A 17,794-nucleotide genomic window follows, 5' to 3' on the forward strand; every position below is an offset into this window, starting at 1 on the left:
TCAAATTAATTGAAACCTTAGAGAAAGCCTAGCAGTATGATTAGTATCATAGGACGTTTTATACTCATCAAAACATTACACCTATGTGCTTTGATTTGAGATATTGTCATCCTAGAAAAAACCACACCCTGCGAAAAAGAAACGTGTAAACATAATCCTGCCATGACATGTTAAGTAGTTAGTTGGGATTAAAAAAGACACACCCTTCAAATATGCTGCAGAAAAAATCTCCCTACTTTTAGATTAGCTTTACATTTACAGATAAAAACAAAAACAAAAATGTTTGGCAATGACAAATCATCTTACATTTACATTTGTGGCAGATGCCCTTATTCAGAGGGACGTACAAAAGTGCTTTGATCTCTATCAATGAAGAAATCAGCACTGGTTCACTAGGTTGCAAACTTATATACCATCAGCCTGAAACATTGTTGGGAGGATTTATAGCAAACCTTTTCTTTATTGACATAAACCCATAAAACAAAGTAGTGAAGATTAGTGTTAGTTCACGTGCTTTAAGGAGAGGTAGTTATTGAAAAAGAACATGAGCCAGATAGAGACCAAGACAAGAGATCCTACTTTTCAGAACTAATAGTGAATGTTTCTTGAGCAAGGTCTAAAAAGCCAGTTTCCTGTTCAATAATGCAGCAATTCTTGTAACACTGTCACTTTGGACATCCTCCAAATTAATGTAGTTAATGATTATAGGCTAATATAATAAAGGGTTAATATTTGCTTGGAAAACTAGCTCATAAAGTTCACTTGATATAAGATCAAGTGATATTTCTACATAGTTATTACCCCTCTATCATTTAGTAGTATGTATCTAATAGGTAACTAAGTGACTTTTTTCTACATGTTTTGTCCTGTTACAAGAAACTGCTTTTGTGCATCTTGTTTTCAGAGAAAAGCTGCTCCAGCATGCGCTCCCGTAAATCCGAGTCCAAAAGCAGACGAGCTTTACGCCGCCAGCCTGAATCTCTGGATTCAGTCGACTCTGCCGTCGCCTCTCTCTCTTCCAGCTCATCCACTCCCCACTACAGGTTTCGCTCCTCCTCCTCTGGCCCTCTCTTCTCTTCCCCTTCCTCCTCAGAACATGGGCAGCACTTTTTTTCTGAGCAGGAGGACTTAGAGAAGGCCACATTTAGCACTCGTTGCTCTTCTAGTTCAGAGAAAACACGGCCCAGGAGCAGAGGCAACCAGAGCTGCCCACCCAAACCCAGAGAGTCTGGAGGAGGAGGAGGAGGGGGAGGAGGAGGAGGCAGGAGGAGAGACACTGATTACAGTCCTGTGCAGCCTCTGGTGTTATACGGCAATAAGGAGTTTATGGTGTAAAGAGGATTGAGCCGAAACCTAGGAGGGAGCCAGAGAGGTAGAGAACATGAAGGGATAAGAAAGGAAGAGGAAAATGAACCTGCCAAAGCTAAACTCTGACATGCACATGATGCACCCTGCTGTAGAGTGGACCTGCTGGACTGGTCCTATTCTCACTGCTTCACTTTGACCTGTCCATCTTCATGTTTACAAAACTGAGCCAATACAGAGTCGTCTGGCTTCAACAGACTGCATAGTGCTTTTGCTAATGTTTTTTTTTTTCCACCATAATGAGATGTCAGTACGTCAGACATTGCTAATGTATTAAATATGTAAGATAATATTATTATTATGGTATTACTCCAATAGAAATGAATCATTGTACATAAAACGATGCAGCGCTGCTGGATGGTCCATGTGAGAAGTGTTTACTCGTCTTGAATTTTTTGCAAAGGTATGTGTTTTTTTACGTGCGTTCGTGACAAACGTGTCCCGTAAGCTTGTTTGCTAGGTTTTGCATTTGAGTCCTTTTTGTTTTGTTTTGTTTTTTTAGCACTAGAAAGGACAGAATGACAACAAAATGTTAATCCGAACAGCCGTGATGTAGCTATTTCCATTCATAGCCATATTGTGTTGGAATACGACCAGAAAACACGTCTTCTCGCTATTTTCTCTCAAATCTGCATTCATTGTGACCAAATCAAGACTTGAAATACTTTCACCTTATCGCTATGTTACTGTGTTTGCTCATCATATGTTTTCTAATATATTGTTTGAATGCGCCTTTATCTTTACATGTTCCTTTCGACCTGAGAGCCATTTTTATTTAGAAAAAAAAAAAAACAAGATTTTTTTTCAGGCCTCCTGCAGTCATTGCTTGCGTCTGTACTGTGTAAACTGTACTGTTTATATACCACTTTATAAAGAGGGAACTATTTTCCCAGCAGTACGTTTTGAGTCCATGCATAATTGATATCCATATCTGAGCCTCATACTGTTTAAATGAGTGAACAGAAGATTATTCCACAAATCCATTTAACCAGAATGATCAAGTATTCATATACAAGCACACTTGATCGGTCACTTCACACTTTATACTCTAGTGTATCTAATGAATATTAGCATCATCACCCAGAAAAAGGTTCGGCTGAAATCTTTTACTCTTGAATGTGTCTGGTTACAGTTAACTCATATATTGTGTGATGCCTGTATAAACTTCACTATGGTGGAACTGGTCAAGCCGTATATGCAGATATGTCTTTTATTAAAAAGAATCCTTTCCGTCCATTCTATACCGTTTTTCAAATAGAAGTCTTGCCATATGATCTTCTGCGTACGTCTGGAATTTGTCTAAAATCCAGACATAACATTTGATATTTTGATATTTCATCTCCAACATTACAGGGGTGGGCAAAGGAGCAAGAGAAATAGCATGTGTGTTGTAATGAATGTACTGACCACTGGAAAGCGCACTTCACTCGGTTTCTCTGTTTTTTTGTTTTGTTTTTGTTTTGTTTTTGTTTTTATTCTGTTTGTGAAAACCATGTGAAGTGTAGGTCAGGAACAACACTGTTATAAATGGATATATTATCCCGTTTGTGACTCTGCGTTTAAAGGTATCAGTCTGTGCATTAATTATTTTTCCAAACATTATTATTATTATTATTATTATTATTGTTAATGCCACTTGTGCAATTTGTGTATTATTTCTTTAATGGACAAAAAATGGTTGTAAAAAGGATGTAATGAACACCCACTTAAAAAAAAAATGACTACATTGTCTTTAAAAAGGGGAAATAAAACCTTGTTTGTAAATGAAACGAATGGACTGAGATTAGAAAACATCTTCATGCTTTCACGTGATTTTTGGTGCGTATCTTCACGACCTTAATTTGATGTAATGCCAGAACATCTCTAGATACATGATAGCTCTTCAGTGCATTTCATTTTAATATATCTAATGGCTCTTCAGTCTTTTTCTTAACATGTAATAGCACTTTAGTAGTTTTCTACATACCTGATGCTCATTAGTACATCTTTAAATACGTGAGGGCTCATCAGTACATTGTGATATGCATGAAGGCTTTTCAGAACATTTAGAAATGCGTGGTGGCTCTTCTGACTGCTTTTCAGTACTTTACTTTAGACATAATTGCTCTTTAGTACATTTTGAAATAATGCGACAGCTCTTCAATACATTTCCAAATGTGTGATGGCTCTTCAGGACCTTTTTAAACGTGATGGCTCTTCAGTACTTTGCTTTTGTGTGTGTGTGTGTGTGTGTGTGTGTGTGTGTGTGATAGTCATGGGAGCTGTTTTATTTGCCTTCTGCAGCCTTTGTTTGGCTTGTTAAGTAATTAGAAAATAATGAAGTGTATATGCAGTCTCTCTCCTCTCTTTCTCTCTATCTATCTATTTATCTCTCTCTCGCTCTCTCTGTTTCTTCTTTCTCTTTGCCTAGCTCTGTTTCTCTTTCCCTCTCTTTGCTTTCCCTTTCTCTCTTCCCCCTCTCTACACTGAGCATGCTCCAGCTGTCTGAACACAGTTACATTCTTCTCCTGTTTGTCAGCTCTGCAGTAGATGGAAAGTGCTGGACTAGAGTGAAGCTGGTGTGTGTGTGTGTGTTTTTTTGTTGATCATGTGCTTTTTGTGGCTTCAGCCGTTTAGGTTGTTTCGGCGGCTATTCAGCGGATCCTCTTCCGGTACAGTAACTCTCTCTCTCTCGCTCTCTTTGATCTTTGATCATCTTTGATCTCTGATCGACCCTCCAGTGACTCCAAAGGGCGGAATAAAGGCGTGCTGAGGAGCGCGCGACTGCTGATATGAAGTCGTATAGAAGTGAAATGTGGAGGAAACAGTAATGAATGATGTTCGCAGGTGTTCCTCGGAGCGGGGAGGAGACGCTGGTGTTTTTTGACCTGGAAACTACCGGCCTGAGTAAGTCGCCTTTTTAATTGATTAGATGCGCTGTCATTTTTATGACGTCATAAATCGTTAATTAGATCGTAATACCTCGTTAATTCGACCTGTTCTTAAAATAACGAGACATTAAGTCAAATTAAGTTTAGAAAACGGCAACGCGTGTGTGTGTGCGCGCGCGCGTGTGTGTTTGTGTGTTTGGACTTCCTGGATTACCAAATTACCACGAGACATCTGATGACGCAGCAGCTGCCCCACTTTGTCTACAGTATAATCCTGAATACCTCACCGCAGGCTTTCAAATCCATACAATAAAAGTTACACAAAGAAAAACGTGTGCGAGAGAGACTGGAGAGAGAGTGTGTGTGAAAGAGTGTGTGTGTGTGTGTGTGTGTGTGAGAGAGAGAGAGAGAGAGAGAGAGTGTGTGTGGATGTGTGAGAGAGAGAGAGTGTGTGTGTGTGTGAAAGAGAGAGTGTGAGAGAGAGTGTGTGTGTGTGTGTGTGTGTGAGAGAGAGAGTGTGTGTGAGAGAGAGAGATAGAGAGAGAGAGAGAGTGTGTGGGTGTGTGTGAGAGAGAAAGAGAGTAAGAGTGAGAGAGTGTGTGTGTGAAAGAGAGAGAGAGTGTGTGTGTGTGTGAGAGAGAGAGAGAGAGTGTGTGTGTGTGAGAGAGAGAGAGAGAGAGTGTGTGTGTGTGAGAGAGAGAGATAGAGAGTGGGGGGGGGGGTACTTTGCTTGTAATGATGTATTTCTCAATAACAGGGTGTCGTTGTATTTTCTAGATCTACTTGTCAGGCAGGTAATATGGAGGTGGTGGTTCAGTAATTTAGCCTCTGGGTTACAGATCAGAAGGTTGGAAGTTCTCCTTTAACCCTCTGTGTTCCTAACAAGCTGGGATCTGTGAAGAGAGAATTCCACTGTTCTGTGACATATAAAAGCGATGATCAGTCATAAGAGAGAGAGAGAGAGAGAGCAATTGTGCCGGGTTTGATTATTACCGGATTACACACGCGATGACAGAGCGCCTGAATCTACTGATTGTGTTAGTGTACAGAGATGTTGAGGTGATTATATGCTGATTAAAGATCATATTGTAAAGATCATTTTAGTACTTTATCATGTCACATAGCACCATGACGTGCATTCACACACTCATTCAAACCTATTGGGCTTATTAGAAACTTCTGGGGGTTTTCTGACAGCACGTTTTAAAGTCAGTCTGTCTGTCTGTCTGTCTGTCTGTCTGTCTGTCTGTCTGTCTATCTATCTATCTATCTATCTATCTATCTATCTATCTATCTATCTATCTATCTATCTATCTATCTATTTCAGCAGGGGCTACAAATTAGCTCTATTCATAAAGACGGAAACATTAAGAAGCATTATTACAGTCTATGTAGCAAAGGTTGGAGAAGAAGAACCTGATAGTGTTGCACAGAGCCATGACTTCAACCCAGTTTACTAACTTTGAGATTATCTGGAACTCTGACTGCACCCCAGACCTCCTCATGTAACATCCGTACCTGATCTCTCCAGTGCTCTTTTGGAAGAAGAGGATGTTGGTCTCTGTTGTGTCTGGTTCTTGTTAAGGTTTTTAAACCAATTCAGGTAGATGTTCCTGCCATATTCACCTGTGGCTTATGTATTAACGGACTGAATGAAAATCTGTAAAGTGCAGCAGTTGAAAAGGTGAACTACAATTTTCAGTTTTATTCAGAGTAGAAATGTGAATCAGCGTTCAACTGCTAAATATATACTGTAGTTTGGATTAATTTATAGTTTGATTGACTGATATCCATGTGAATAGCGATACTGATTTTGGATCTTCATTCATTCTCTTTAAATTCTCTTTCCAGACATCTATGAATGTGATATAGTTCAGCTGTCAGCCATCAGCGGAGAGAGGACCTTTAATGTCTACATTTTCCCTCGGTGCCCTATTGACCCCGGAAGCTCCAGGGTTACAGGACTGACCACACACAGCCAGACGCTGCTTCTACACGGCCAGCCTGTGCAAACTGTCCCGTTAAGAGAGGCTCTCAATGGGTTCATCTCCTTCCTTAAAACGTTCAGCAGACCAGTTCTGGTGGGCCACAACTGTAAACGGTTTGACTGTCCTGTCCTGAGCAGAATCCTGAACCAGTTTTATCTGCTGGGCGAGTTTCAGGACGTGGTGTCAGGTTACCTGGATACACTGCTGCTCAGTAGGGAGATGTTTACACTCCAGAAATATTCTCAACCCTTCCTGGTCCAGCATTTCCTCCAAAAATCCTATGGAGCGCATGACGCTACTGAGGATGTGCGAGTTCTACAGGAGCTCTACAGAGCTTGGAGGCCAAGCAGTGACCTGGTGAATAAGCACAAGTTTATTTTATAGCAGCGCCGAATAATTGGTCAGAAATCTATTTTTTTAAATGACGCATTGGGTTCATTTTGTATGTAGCTGAACCCGAAATAGGTTAGCTCTGATCACGATTTAGTTGGATGATGACATCATGTTTCAAGCCTTTTAATTTTTTAAAAATATTTTCTAAAATCCAAACGATTTCACTGACCTGAAAAATTATGACTTATTTTAATAAAGTATAAATAAGACTGTTTTGACATTCTTCTATTTCCGAAAACATTGTTTCGAAACATAATTCTTGGCTCTTTGGAAACAAAAAAGAGTAGCACATTTATATACATTTTATTATTTTACTACTTGTTATTTTTGACAAATCACCCAATAATGCATTTTGAAATGTTTAAATAAAATTCTAAAACAATGGATTCCCAGGCTTGAACTGCATTTATATATATATTAGCCGCTTCGTTGTTTAAGCCGCGGGGTTCAAAACGTGGGAAAAAAGTAGCGGCTTATAGTCCGAAAAATACGGTGTGTGTGTGTGTGTGTGTGTGTGTGTGTGTGTGTGTGTATATATATATATATATATATATATATATATATATATATATATATATATATATATATATATATATTCACAGTTTTTTACTTTTACTAATTACATTCGTACACAAATATCTGTATTTTCTACTGGTTACATTTGTTACATTTTTAAGTAACAAAAACAGGCTCGTTACTTTAGTTTGAATCTATTTGGTGAAATGTTAATTTTTTTTTTTTTTTTACTGCGCTCCGATTTCAGACCATCAACCAATTTCCTGTCATTATGCGGCTTTTTCAATCTACTGCTGGTCAGAGGTGGCAAAAGTACACACATCCTTTACTTAAGTAGAAGTACAGATCCTCATGTTTTAAAATACTCGGGTAAAAGTTGAAGTACTGATTAAACTTTTTTACTTAAGGGAAAGTAAAGAAGTTTTGGCTCTGACATGTACTTAAGTAAAAAGTAGTTATTACTGCTACCTGTTTTAGCTGTTAACTGGACCTCACATCATGGATGGATGGATGGATGGATAAATAGATAAATAGATGTGATAGCCTAGTGGGTTAATGTCAGGGTCCCCACGAGGATGAGTTTGATTCCTGGTCGAGCTGGTTGCTGTGTTGGTAAATAGAACTTCTGGAGCTTGTCCACTCTGAAAACATCAATCAATCAATTCTGTCCTTTCTGTGTTGGATTAATTTCTTGATTTCCTGGTCTTTAATGAAAGATAACTCCACCAAAAAAAAGGCACTTCTGTGGTAGCTCAGTGGGTTAAGGCTTGTGCCTGAACATGGTCCTTAATATAGTCCACGCTGGTGATAAGGTTTCAAAGCCAGTCCTACATGCCTTCTTTCTTACTGCGCTGGCATGAAACAAAGTATGAACCCTCCAAAAAGCACACATGCCTTTCAGCAGTGGTCGCTCAGTGGTTTAAGGCTTGTGCCTCATCTAAACATGCTTCCCAGTCTGATCTCTTCCATGGTTCAGTGGGTTAAGGCTGGTGCCTCGCTGATGGTGAGGATCAGGGTTTGAATCCTGCTTTCTGCCTGCTAGTTGCGATGTAGGTTATGTTCCTGCTTCCTAAATCTTTCTTTAGCTTTATATTCTTGTGTTGATGGTTTAAAGGTAGATAGACCTGCTCTTAACAACCTTCCTGGCCTGTCTTCCCTGATGGTTCAGTGGGTTAAATCAGGTTTCTTGCTTTTGGTGGGGTTCAGGGTTCGAATCCTGCTTTCTGTCTGCCAGTCACGATCAGGATTCACTTCCTACATCTTTCTTTAGCGATATATTTTTGTTTTTAATGGTTTGAAAAGAAAGACCTGCTCTAAATAAGCTTCCTTGCCTGTTCTCACCGATGGTTCAATGGGTTAAGGTTGGTATCTCGCTAGTGGTAGGGATCATGGTTCGAATCCTGCTTTCTTCCTGTTATTTACAATGTGGGTTCAACTTGTGCTACTTACATCTGTATTTGCTTCCTACATCTTTCTTTACCGTTAAATTCTTGTGTTGATGGTTTGAAAAGAATGATAGACCTGCTCTAATCAAACTTCCCATCCTGTTTTTTTCTGATGGCTTAGTGGGTTAAGGCTGGTACTTTGCTAATGTTGGTGGTCAGGGTTCAAACCTGGCTTTCTGTCTGCTAGTCATGAGGTAGGTTAAATTCCTGATCTTCATATTCTTGTTTTGATGGGTTAAAAAAAAAGATAGACCTGCTCTAAACAAGCTTCCCAGCTTGTCCTTCCTGATAGTTCAGTAGGTTAATGCTGTTGCCTTGCTAATGGTGTGAATCAGGGTTAGAATCCTGCTTTGTCCCTGCTAGTCACGATATGGGTTTGCTACCTATGTCTGTCTTTAGCATTATATTCTTGTGTTGATGGTTTGAAAGAAAAGATAGACCTGCTCTAAACAATCGTCGCAGCCGGGCCTTCCCGATGGTTCAGTGGGTTAAGACTGGTATTTCGCTGTTGGTGGGGTTCAGGGTTCGAATCCTGCTTTCTGTGTTTCTGTCTGGTCTGAATTTCTTTCTTTGAAGCATGAAACGAAGGATAAACCCCCAAAAAAAAGAAGGTGTGTTGTGGGAATTGATGGCTTTGTGATAAAAGCCTTGCCTCTGAGCTCAGAGGTTGCTGGTTCGAATCTGGCTTGTCCCCACACTGGGTAAGCTGTGTGGAAAGTAGTCTGTGGTGAGCAATGGAGTGGTTGACTGTGAAGACCTGCTGCTTCACAGCCTCAGAAAAAGTAAGGGTGATAGGTTTTTGGCAGAATTTTTTCCTATATATGCAAAACTAAGTCGATACTTTTTGGAACGTTTTTGCTTCATAACCCCCTGTTTTCAGCTTCTCAGACGCTGGGGGGGCAGATGCCCGGATATTGCCCCCCTGCTTCAGGATACGCCCTCCGAAACCACATCCAACCTTCCACACAGCCATTTCTGACACCTTCCTTACTACGGCCACCGGAACCTTCCACACTCTTAACTTTGAGCCCTGGCCGGGGTTTGAACCAGCAACCTCTCAACCCAGAGGCAAAGCTCTTCCAATTGAGCCACAGGATCTCCTGCAAGAACCTGATTTTTAGGACCTTTTTGGTTCTTTTAAAAACTTTTAAACAATTTAAAGGAAAGCTAAGGGGTAGGAATCGAACCGGGGGAGTCAGATAGCAGCGACCACTTCACTGACCATTACACCAACACAGGAGATGCAAACAAGCCTTTGCTTATTGGACTCTTGGCTTTTCTATAGTTAGAGACCAGTGTTTTCTCTTAGATCATGATGGTAGAGGGTCAAAACTTCTCCTTCCTGTACATTCTCTCAGTAACTCAAGTCTATGAGAAGTGACTCAGGTACAAGAACCACATCTCCAACACCTGCACCACTGATATACCATGATTTACCAGCAACCAATTTTAATGATCTTTTATTGTTCTGTTTTTAAAAACTTCTTATAATGTTCAATATGAAACTAGAGGTAAGAATCGAACCAGGGAAGTCTTTCATCATAGATCACTAATGGCATTACTTCAAAACTCAAAACTTTGTTAGACATGTAAATAAGCAGGAAAGACAGAGACAAAGACAAAGAGACACAGACACAGCTTTAGAAAGAGTGAGAAACAAATAGAGAGACAGCAAGAGAGACATATACAGTGAGACAGAGACATTTACTAAAAGAGACACAGAGACAATTAGATAGAGAAAATAGAGAGACAAAGATAGCGAGATATAGCCACTTCCTGTTGGAAGTGTTTATCCCGAGCGACTCTTAATGATCTCATTTACTAAATGAGCAGTAGTGAGTTAAGGGCTTGCTCAGGTGCCCAAAACTGGCAGCTTGGAGGTGTTAAACATGTATCATATTTACAGCATGTGATATATATGTAAGCATATGTACAGTGATTAAATATAAAGGCTATATCAGTGCAGAGACGTGTGGACATCATTTAGAGCCTTTGCTATGTTTCCACACGGACAGTTAATGAGGTGATACCGGAGAAAATGCACCTCTTCAAGTCAAGCCAGGAAGCTTATATATATATATATATATATATATATATATATATATATATATATATATATATATATATATATATATATATATATATATAAAATTATAGACATTTTACAGATTTAAATGATGTATTGTTTTTATCTGTACGATCAATAAAGACAGTAATTTAAGTTTGTGTCGCCATTATGAGGGAAAAACCCACAAAACGCCACCCAGAGGGTAAATTGTGAGAATCATGGCGGATTTTGGTGTTTGATTTGAGACTCAGAAATAAAAGTTTACGGATTAAAAATATTTTTATCTGGAGTTGAGAAAGGAAAAAATGTCGTGCCGTTTAAAATTATTTTTATTTTGACAGCCAAATATCTATATATATATATTAATACAAAACTAATTAAAAATGTTGTTACCTAATGAATGTGTCCAGGCTGAAGATCCACATATAGAACACAAGCAGAGAAAAGATGATGATGATCAGGAATGTGTCTGTTCTCAGTCATGTTTACATCACTGACTCCCTCTGTCTCATCCACATTAACCCCAAACTTCTTACTGCCTTCTGTGGTGAGTGAGAGTCAGGACTTTATACACCAGTGGATTGAAAAAGACGCGCAGTAACAGGAAATCGGTTGTTCGGCTGAAATCAGCACGCAGTGAAAATAAAAAATATATATTTCACCAAATCAATGGATTAAAACTAAAGTAACGAGTCTGTTTTAAAAATGTAAGAAGTAAAAAGTACAGATATTTGTGTAAAATGTAATGAGTAAAAGTAAAAAGTTATCTGAAAAATAAATAGTGGAGTAAAGTACTGATACCAGAAAAATCTACTTAAGTACAGTAAGTATTTGTACTTCGTTACTTCCCACCTCTACTGCTGGTGTATCATTTCCTGGCTCTCACACACCACAGACGTAGACTAGTTTACAAAGCTCACAATGTGCAGGGCAGAAGGCAACAAGGAGTAAAGCTAACGTGGATGAGACATAAATATAATGCATAATACATAACATACAATGCATGAATAAATAACTAAATATAAAAAAGGGGGGTAAAGAAAAGAGTGCAGGCAGGGTGGAGTGGGTGGAGAAGAGTGACAGGAGTGATTTGTGATAGTAGGGTATCTGCAAGAATGAAAGGAAAGTTTATAGGACTGTGGTGAGACCTGCGATGTTGTATGGATTAGAGACAGTGGCATTGAGTAAAAGTCAGGAGGCAGAGCTGGAGGTAGCAGAACTGAAGATGTTAAGGTTTTCGTTGGGAGTGACGAGGATGGACAAGATTAGAAATGAGTTTATTAGAGGACAGCGCATGTAGGATGTTTTGGTGACAAGGTGAGGGAGGCGAGATTGAGATGGTTTGGACATGTGCAGAGAAGGGACATGAATTATATTGGTAGAAGAATGCTGAAGATGGAGCCACCAGGTAGGAGGAAAAGAGGAAGGCCAAGGAGGAGGTTCATGGATGTGGTGAGGGAAGACATGCAGGTAGTTGGTGTGAAAGAGGCAGATGTAGAGGACAGGGTGGTATGGAAACGGATGATCCGCTGTGGCGACCCCTAATGGGAGCAGCCGAAAGAAGAAGAAGAAGAAGAAGAACTTCCTATAGATCTAAATTCTCAGAATGATCCCTTTGGGAAACAGAAAGAGTCCTCTATCACATATACAATACAGCACGGTGAAATTGTTTCTTCACATATCCAAGCTTGTTAGGATACTGGGGTCAGCCATGATATAGAGCCTCTGGAGCAGAGAGGTTTCCGGGACTTGCTCATGCTGGATGTTGGGACCTTCAGACCATAAACTCAGAGCCTTGACTGTTGAGCTTCTTTTGAATAAAGTCAAATTAATCCAGTCACTAGGAAGCTTTGTTTCCCAGACTGACTTCCAGTCTGCACTTTTATCATCGGCTACTTCAAAATCTACTCATAAAATAACAAGCAATGAAACAAGTATTCAAAAAGCACACGCTTCTAAACATTTCAGCTCTAAAATAAAGCTTTTATTTTTGAAAGTCAGCATTGATGTTTTTATGAATCAAAGTTTGAGTAAAAATCCATGACTTGACAAAATAATTAGAGCTACCAATGTTTGGTAAATTTTATTACAAACTTCATACGGTTTAAATGTTACTATTCGGTTTACATTGGGAAAATTTATCACCACAATGTTAAATACAAGAAAAGGGAAATCAGGAGGTAATTTCACTTAAACCTGGTGTTCTCGGTGTTTCACTGTTCTTCAGCATATCAAATTCAGTTTTATTCACTGATGACCATTTAAATGTTAACCTGACGAAATCTGCCTACACATCAAATAAACGTATTCAGCTTTCCCAGATTCTCATGAACATCATGTCTGAGGGGCTTTGAGAACTGAGGTACAGTTATGGATAGTTACAGGTGAGGAGTTTCTTCAGACTGTCACTTAAGTCCTACAGCCTACAAGGTGTTTTCGTGAGCGTCCTGTTCTCCAGATCTCAGTCCAGGAAACTTTTATTCAGCCATTTCCACGTCTTCTGCCAGTTTCTGCACCATCTTCTCTTCCAGCTTTTTGGTTTGTCCTGAAGAAAAAAGAAAAAAAAAAAAGAGACAGAGAGTGAATGAACATGTTACACGTTTCATACAACAGCCAATTGTGTGTGCACCTGCATAATCTAATTTTATGAACAGTTATTACTTACATTTTTGTCAGTTTACATTCATATGGAGAAAAGTATTGAGACACCTGACATTTCCATTTATACAAATACAGGCCTCCTCACCTCACCTAAATCTTTACACACACACACGAGAGAATACATGTGTAAACTAACAGCATGTCACTCACCTGCATGTGATGCTCTGATGAGGTGGATATTTTTCTTGACTTCGTTGATGGCCTCTGCCTTCTCCAGCTCTTTGCCCTTCTTTAGTCTGTTAAAAATAAATAAATATTAATGAAATACTATTAAAATATTGAATTTCTTACATTCTGTTTATCCTCCTTTTGGTTCATTCGCTGCCTAATAATATTTATTATAAGATAGACAGAACAGTCTCACCTGTTAATGATGAAGCGAGCCTGTCGTTTCTGTTTGATGGCCTCAACCTTCTTCATGGCCTGCACTGTAAATGGAAAAACAAAGCAACTGAATTCAACATACAGAGAATGAAACAAAGTTGGTATCCTGTTCAAACAGCAGGATGGTGAGATACTATTGCTTTCCAATAACATCATGTGCTGAAGTAGTTTATTATTTACAGCATTTATTTATTAATTAGGAAAAGAGGTCATTTATATTATAGTACACAGTATTGTTACATTTAATGGCAAGGAACACCAATAAAATGTTAGTTCCTGATATTATTTTTACATTACAGCAGCTGTAAGCCATTTGTTCCCTCAATTAAAAAATTAAAAAATACATATAATTGAAATTTTAAAAAGCCTTGAAATGCAGCTCATTTTTCTTATTACCAAGAAATTGCAAAAACCTAAGTGTTCTTTGCTGAAAACTCTCATTGAAGAAAACCTACAGCTTCACCAGAGACTGCATCCAAGAATGTTAATAATAATAAAAATAAATAAAACACTATCCAACCAATATGTATACAGTATCACTGACATGTCTGCCTAAAAAGATCCGTTTTCAAATGAGATTTTTAAGTAACCAGATCCCACAGTATAGTATATTGTATCTCTATCTCTCTCTCTCTCTCACACACACACTATATTATATATATATATATATATATATATATATATATATATATATATATATATATATATATATAGTATATTGTAATTTATATACAACATATATTAGCTACTGCATTCTGCACACTTCTGTACATTATTCACCCTTATCCCTGTATATATGGACCTCATACCATATTTATCTACTGTTATTCATTGTAAATAAGCCACTTATGCACTTTGGTTAGATGCTAACTGCATTTCATTGGCTCTGTACATGTATCTTGCACAATGACAAGTTTAATCTAATCTAATCTAATGTCAAACACATATGAGGAAGAACTAAGGAGAATGATAAAATTGACCAAAGAGTTCAAGAAGGAGTATATGTTAAAAGTAGAGGTCGACCAATAGTTGATTGCTGGATTACATTTTTTTTTTGTTGCTTCCAGCCCACGGTAATAACGAGAGCGGCCTCTAGAGGCAAATCAATGACACCACGTGTTGTTTAATTTTACACGGGAGACTGCACGCTGCACGGAAAGCGCTATATATAAATGTATTATTTGCAATTATTTAAATAATTGTATTTATTAATGAATATAATATTTATTACCTTTAGAACATTTTCACGATTCAGAGCTGCTTTAACACCTTTTTTATATAAAGTTCAGTACCATTTTACATGGAGTGTTATGTTTGAAGTTTTTTTATCCTGTATACATTTTACAATCTTTATTTAAAAGTCAGTGAATTTTTTTATCCAACCAAACTATCGGTCGACCTCTTGTTAAAGGTAGGTCAAATAAATAAGAAGAAAGCAGGTTAAGTAACACCTTATAAGCAAAAAGCATGATGTTAAACATCTCCCCAACAAACAAATGACATTAACAATGATACACTTTCATTTGAAGTTAAATAAGGTTTTACTACAAAAATTGTGTATTAGACAAGCGGTCCCCGGCTTTTTTTTTGCAGCACGGCCCATTTTTACACAATCTAATTTTTCCGCCGTGAAAGTGGTCAGGTTTTGGGGAAACGGAAGACAACATTTTTTTTTACTACTTTAAATAAAATCAATAAAATACAAATTTGAAAGTTTTTAATCTTTTTTGTGCAGCACAGCCCAGTACTAAATAATATACAGCCTGGTACTGGTCCGTAGACTGATGGTTGGGGACCCTTGTGTAAGACTGAGCACTTTAAATCTGTGCTTTGAAGTACAGCCAGCACTATCAAAAACTTTTGTAGAAAATTAATTAGCACCTTCTGGCCAATCAGATCTGAGAATTTAACCTCACTGTGGAATAAACACTAATAATTACCTGTCTTGCTCCATAACTCCCTCTGGTATTTAACAGGAATATTTCTGCGCTTTTCAAACTCCAGTGAGTTATCCTGTAAACACAGACAATATAATCCAGATGACCTTTCATAGCTCACTTTGATTTGTGAAACAATGCAGGTATTGAGTGTGTGCTTTTTATTGCCTTCGATTATTAAATATTACAAGTATGGCGTACCACTGTCAGCTCTTTGCCAGCCGCTTTTCTGAAAGCTTTGGTCCACCTGGTCTTTCTTGGATTGCGCTTCTTCTTGAAGTTCTTGTGACACTTTGATCTGCAAAATTTGAATACCTAAAAGAGAAAGGAATGAGGTTGAAGTGATGCGTGCAGGGCAGTGATGAACTAACATTTTAATTAACTGCGTGCATCATTTATAGCTTCGCTTTTATTAACGGTGTCTTTCCTATGAGTTCAGATTCTAGCAAAATAAGTACGTTTTATTTTCTTCATAAATATGTATGTGCAAAATGCCTGGACACAAGGTTTCATTTAAGTAGAAGAGACGGGGAGTGTGTGTGTGTGTGTGTGTGTGTGTGTAACTGAGAAGCCATAGAGTACAGAATAAACTTTACTCTCATTCATTAATCCTTTCTATTTATTCATTTTATTAGTAGAGATTAAAATTTCCATGACACTGAAATCTGATTATTATACCGATAATTACTGAAGAAGGACAGGTGACTGGTGTAGACCTGCTCTAAATTATGAACAAAACTGGTCACATATCAATCAGAAGCCACCAAATGATATCATAGAAGATTCAGCACTACTGTCATGTACTGAAATTATGATTTAGAAAATAAAATTATATAGTATTGTCTGGAAATTGAAGCTCAGGGCAAAATAGGGCAATAGCTATATTTACATGCAACCAAATAATCTGTGGGTAATTGTATTGACAGCTCGATCGAGAATCCTCACGTAAACTGCTCATATGAATGAAATGTTTGATCTGAATGGAAGAAGTGGTGTAGCTCTCCAATTATCCAATAAATAGGAAAAACGTCATATAAAAACTCTTATAAAAAATATCTTGCACAAATGCACAGCAGTCTTCACTTTTCTGTTTGGTTTGAATGAAGTTTTTTTTATAAATTATTTGTTTATTGTAATATACAATGTTAATTATATAAATTAAAGAAATTTATGAATACATGAATATTTAAATTTTATGGTAATGTTTAGGGCACATATACAGGTCTTTAAACATATTGCTAAATCATTAATTTGGATCGAAATGATTCAGTATCGATTCGGAATCGATTCAGTATCGATTCGGAATCGATTCAGATCTATCTATCTCCACCTTTGTCACGATTTACTGAAGGCTCTTGCTGCTTCACAAAATGGACGAAACTTTCTATGTAAAATGCTTATATAGTGACAGCAGATTTTGTGTGTGTGTGTGTGTGTGTGTGTACTTTTTATCAGAATGAAATATTTAACGATATGTTGGTTATGATGGTTATGATGACGTCACACTCCCGACTGCTACACCTAAAGCGATAACATTATCTATTACATAAAGATAATCATCCAAAGAGGTATATAACGACTTATAACGCGTTGTAACGCCTGTTCTACTAAACTGTATACACGCTGCTCGACACCATTAGTGAGTGATCGCGTGGCTCGGCCGGGTGAAGCCCCTTACAGACCCTGTTTATAATAAATACACCATTTACCTTGCAGTCATTGCGAATAAACATCATCCCGTGTCCGGGGTAGATGGGTCCGGAGCAAAAATAACATTTTTCGATCCTCATTGTGAGTGAATAATTTTTCTGTTACTCGCCCATGTGTTTATGGTTTCGACATGGACTCTAAAAAGGAAGTGGCACTGCGTCACTACCTGTGTTTGGGACTCGTAGAGCTTGTTTGTTCGCCATCTGTAGGGCGGACGTGGAATTACAGCGTCAACATTAGTGTTTGGACGTTCAATAAAATGATTAAAATGGTATTAGTAAAAAAAAAATTGATTGTATTATGCCGATGCTGCTGCTGCTGCTGCTGATGATGATGATGACAGGAAGCTCTGTGAAGCCCTGGAGCTTCCTAGTACGCTTTGTGTGGCTTAATAGTTCAGGTTGTACGTTTATAACAGAGACCCCTAGTGGTCAAAATTATATGAGCCTCTGCAGCA

At 38.1% G+C, this 17,794-nt stretch overlaps 3 protein-coding genes across 9 annotated transcripts in view; 2 read left to right on the forward strand and 1 right to left on the reverse strand.

Annotated features, from left to right (window-relative positions):
• myo9ab (myosin IXAb) overlaps positions 1-2,599 on the forward strand; it is a 108,181-nt gene extending 105,582 nt beyond the window's left edge. For all 4 annotated transcript variants that reach the window (XM_046858996.1, XM_046858994.1, XM_046858997.1 and 1 more), the window contains one exon: positions 905-2,599. In XM_046858996.1, the coding sequence (XP_046714952.1) occupies positions 905-1,335 (431 nt within the window). In that variant the 3' untranslated portion in view covers positions 1,336-2,599. The remainder of the gene's footprint in view (positions 1-904) is intronic.
• A 1,225-nt stretch (positions 2,600-3,824) lies between these two features.
• Positions 3,825-6,828, forward strand: trex3 (three prime repair exonuclease 3). 4 transcript variants are annotated; one of them, XR_006927059.1, is made up of 3 exons: positions 3,825-4,251; positions 5,563-5,838; positions 6,087-6,226. XR_006927059.1 is itself a non-coding variant. In XM_046858586.1 (3 exons), exons 2-3 carry the CDS (start codon positions 4,179-4,181, stop codon positions 6,605-6,607), a joined length of 594 nt encoding a protein of 197 aa, XP_046714542.1. In that variant the 5' UTR covers positions 3,825-3,923; positions 4,086-4,178; the 3' UTR covers positions 6,608-6,828. The 4 variants fall into 4 exon arrangements, 2 of the variants coding, with proteins under 2 accessions (XP_046714542.1, XP_046714541.1); XR_006927060.1 differs by having other exon boundaries at positions 5,566-5,838; XM_046858586.1 differs by lacking the exon at positions 5,563-5,838 and having other exon boundaries at positions 3,825-3,923; positions 4,086-4,251; positions 6,087-6,828.
• Positions 6,829-12,607: 5,779 nt separating this feature from the next.
• On the reverse strand, positions 12,608-17,498 carry rsl24d1 (ribosomal L24 domain containing 1). Its single transcript, XM_046858587.1, has 6 exons — positions 17,337-17,498; positions 15,829-15,942; positions 15,631-15,703; positions 13,671-13,734; positions 13,457-13,542; positions 12,608-13,190 (listed from the first exon to the last, which is right to left on the reverse strand). The coding sequence occupies exons 1-6, from the start codon at positions 17,415-17,417 to the stop codon at positions 13,123-13,125; spliced, it is 486 nt and encodes a 161-aa protein (XP_046714543.1). The 5' UTR covers positions 17,418-17,498; the 3' UTR covers positions 12,608-13,122.
• Between the last annotated feature and the right edge of the window lie 296 nt (positions 17,499-17,794).

Source organism: Silurus meridionalis, chromosome 10 (assembly GCF_014805685.1).
Source record: "Silurus meridionalis isolate SWU-2019-XX chromosome 10, ASM1480568v1, whole genome shotgun sequence".
Taxonomy (NCBI): Eukaryota; Metazoa; Chordata; class Actinopteri; order Siluriformes; family Siluridae; genus Silurus; species Silurus meridionalis.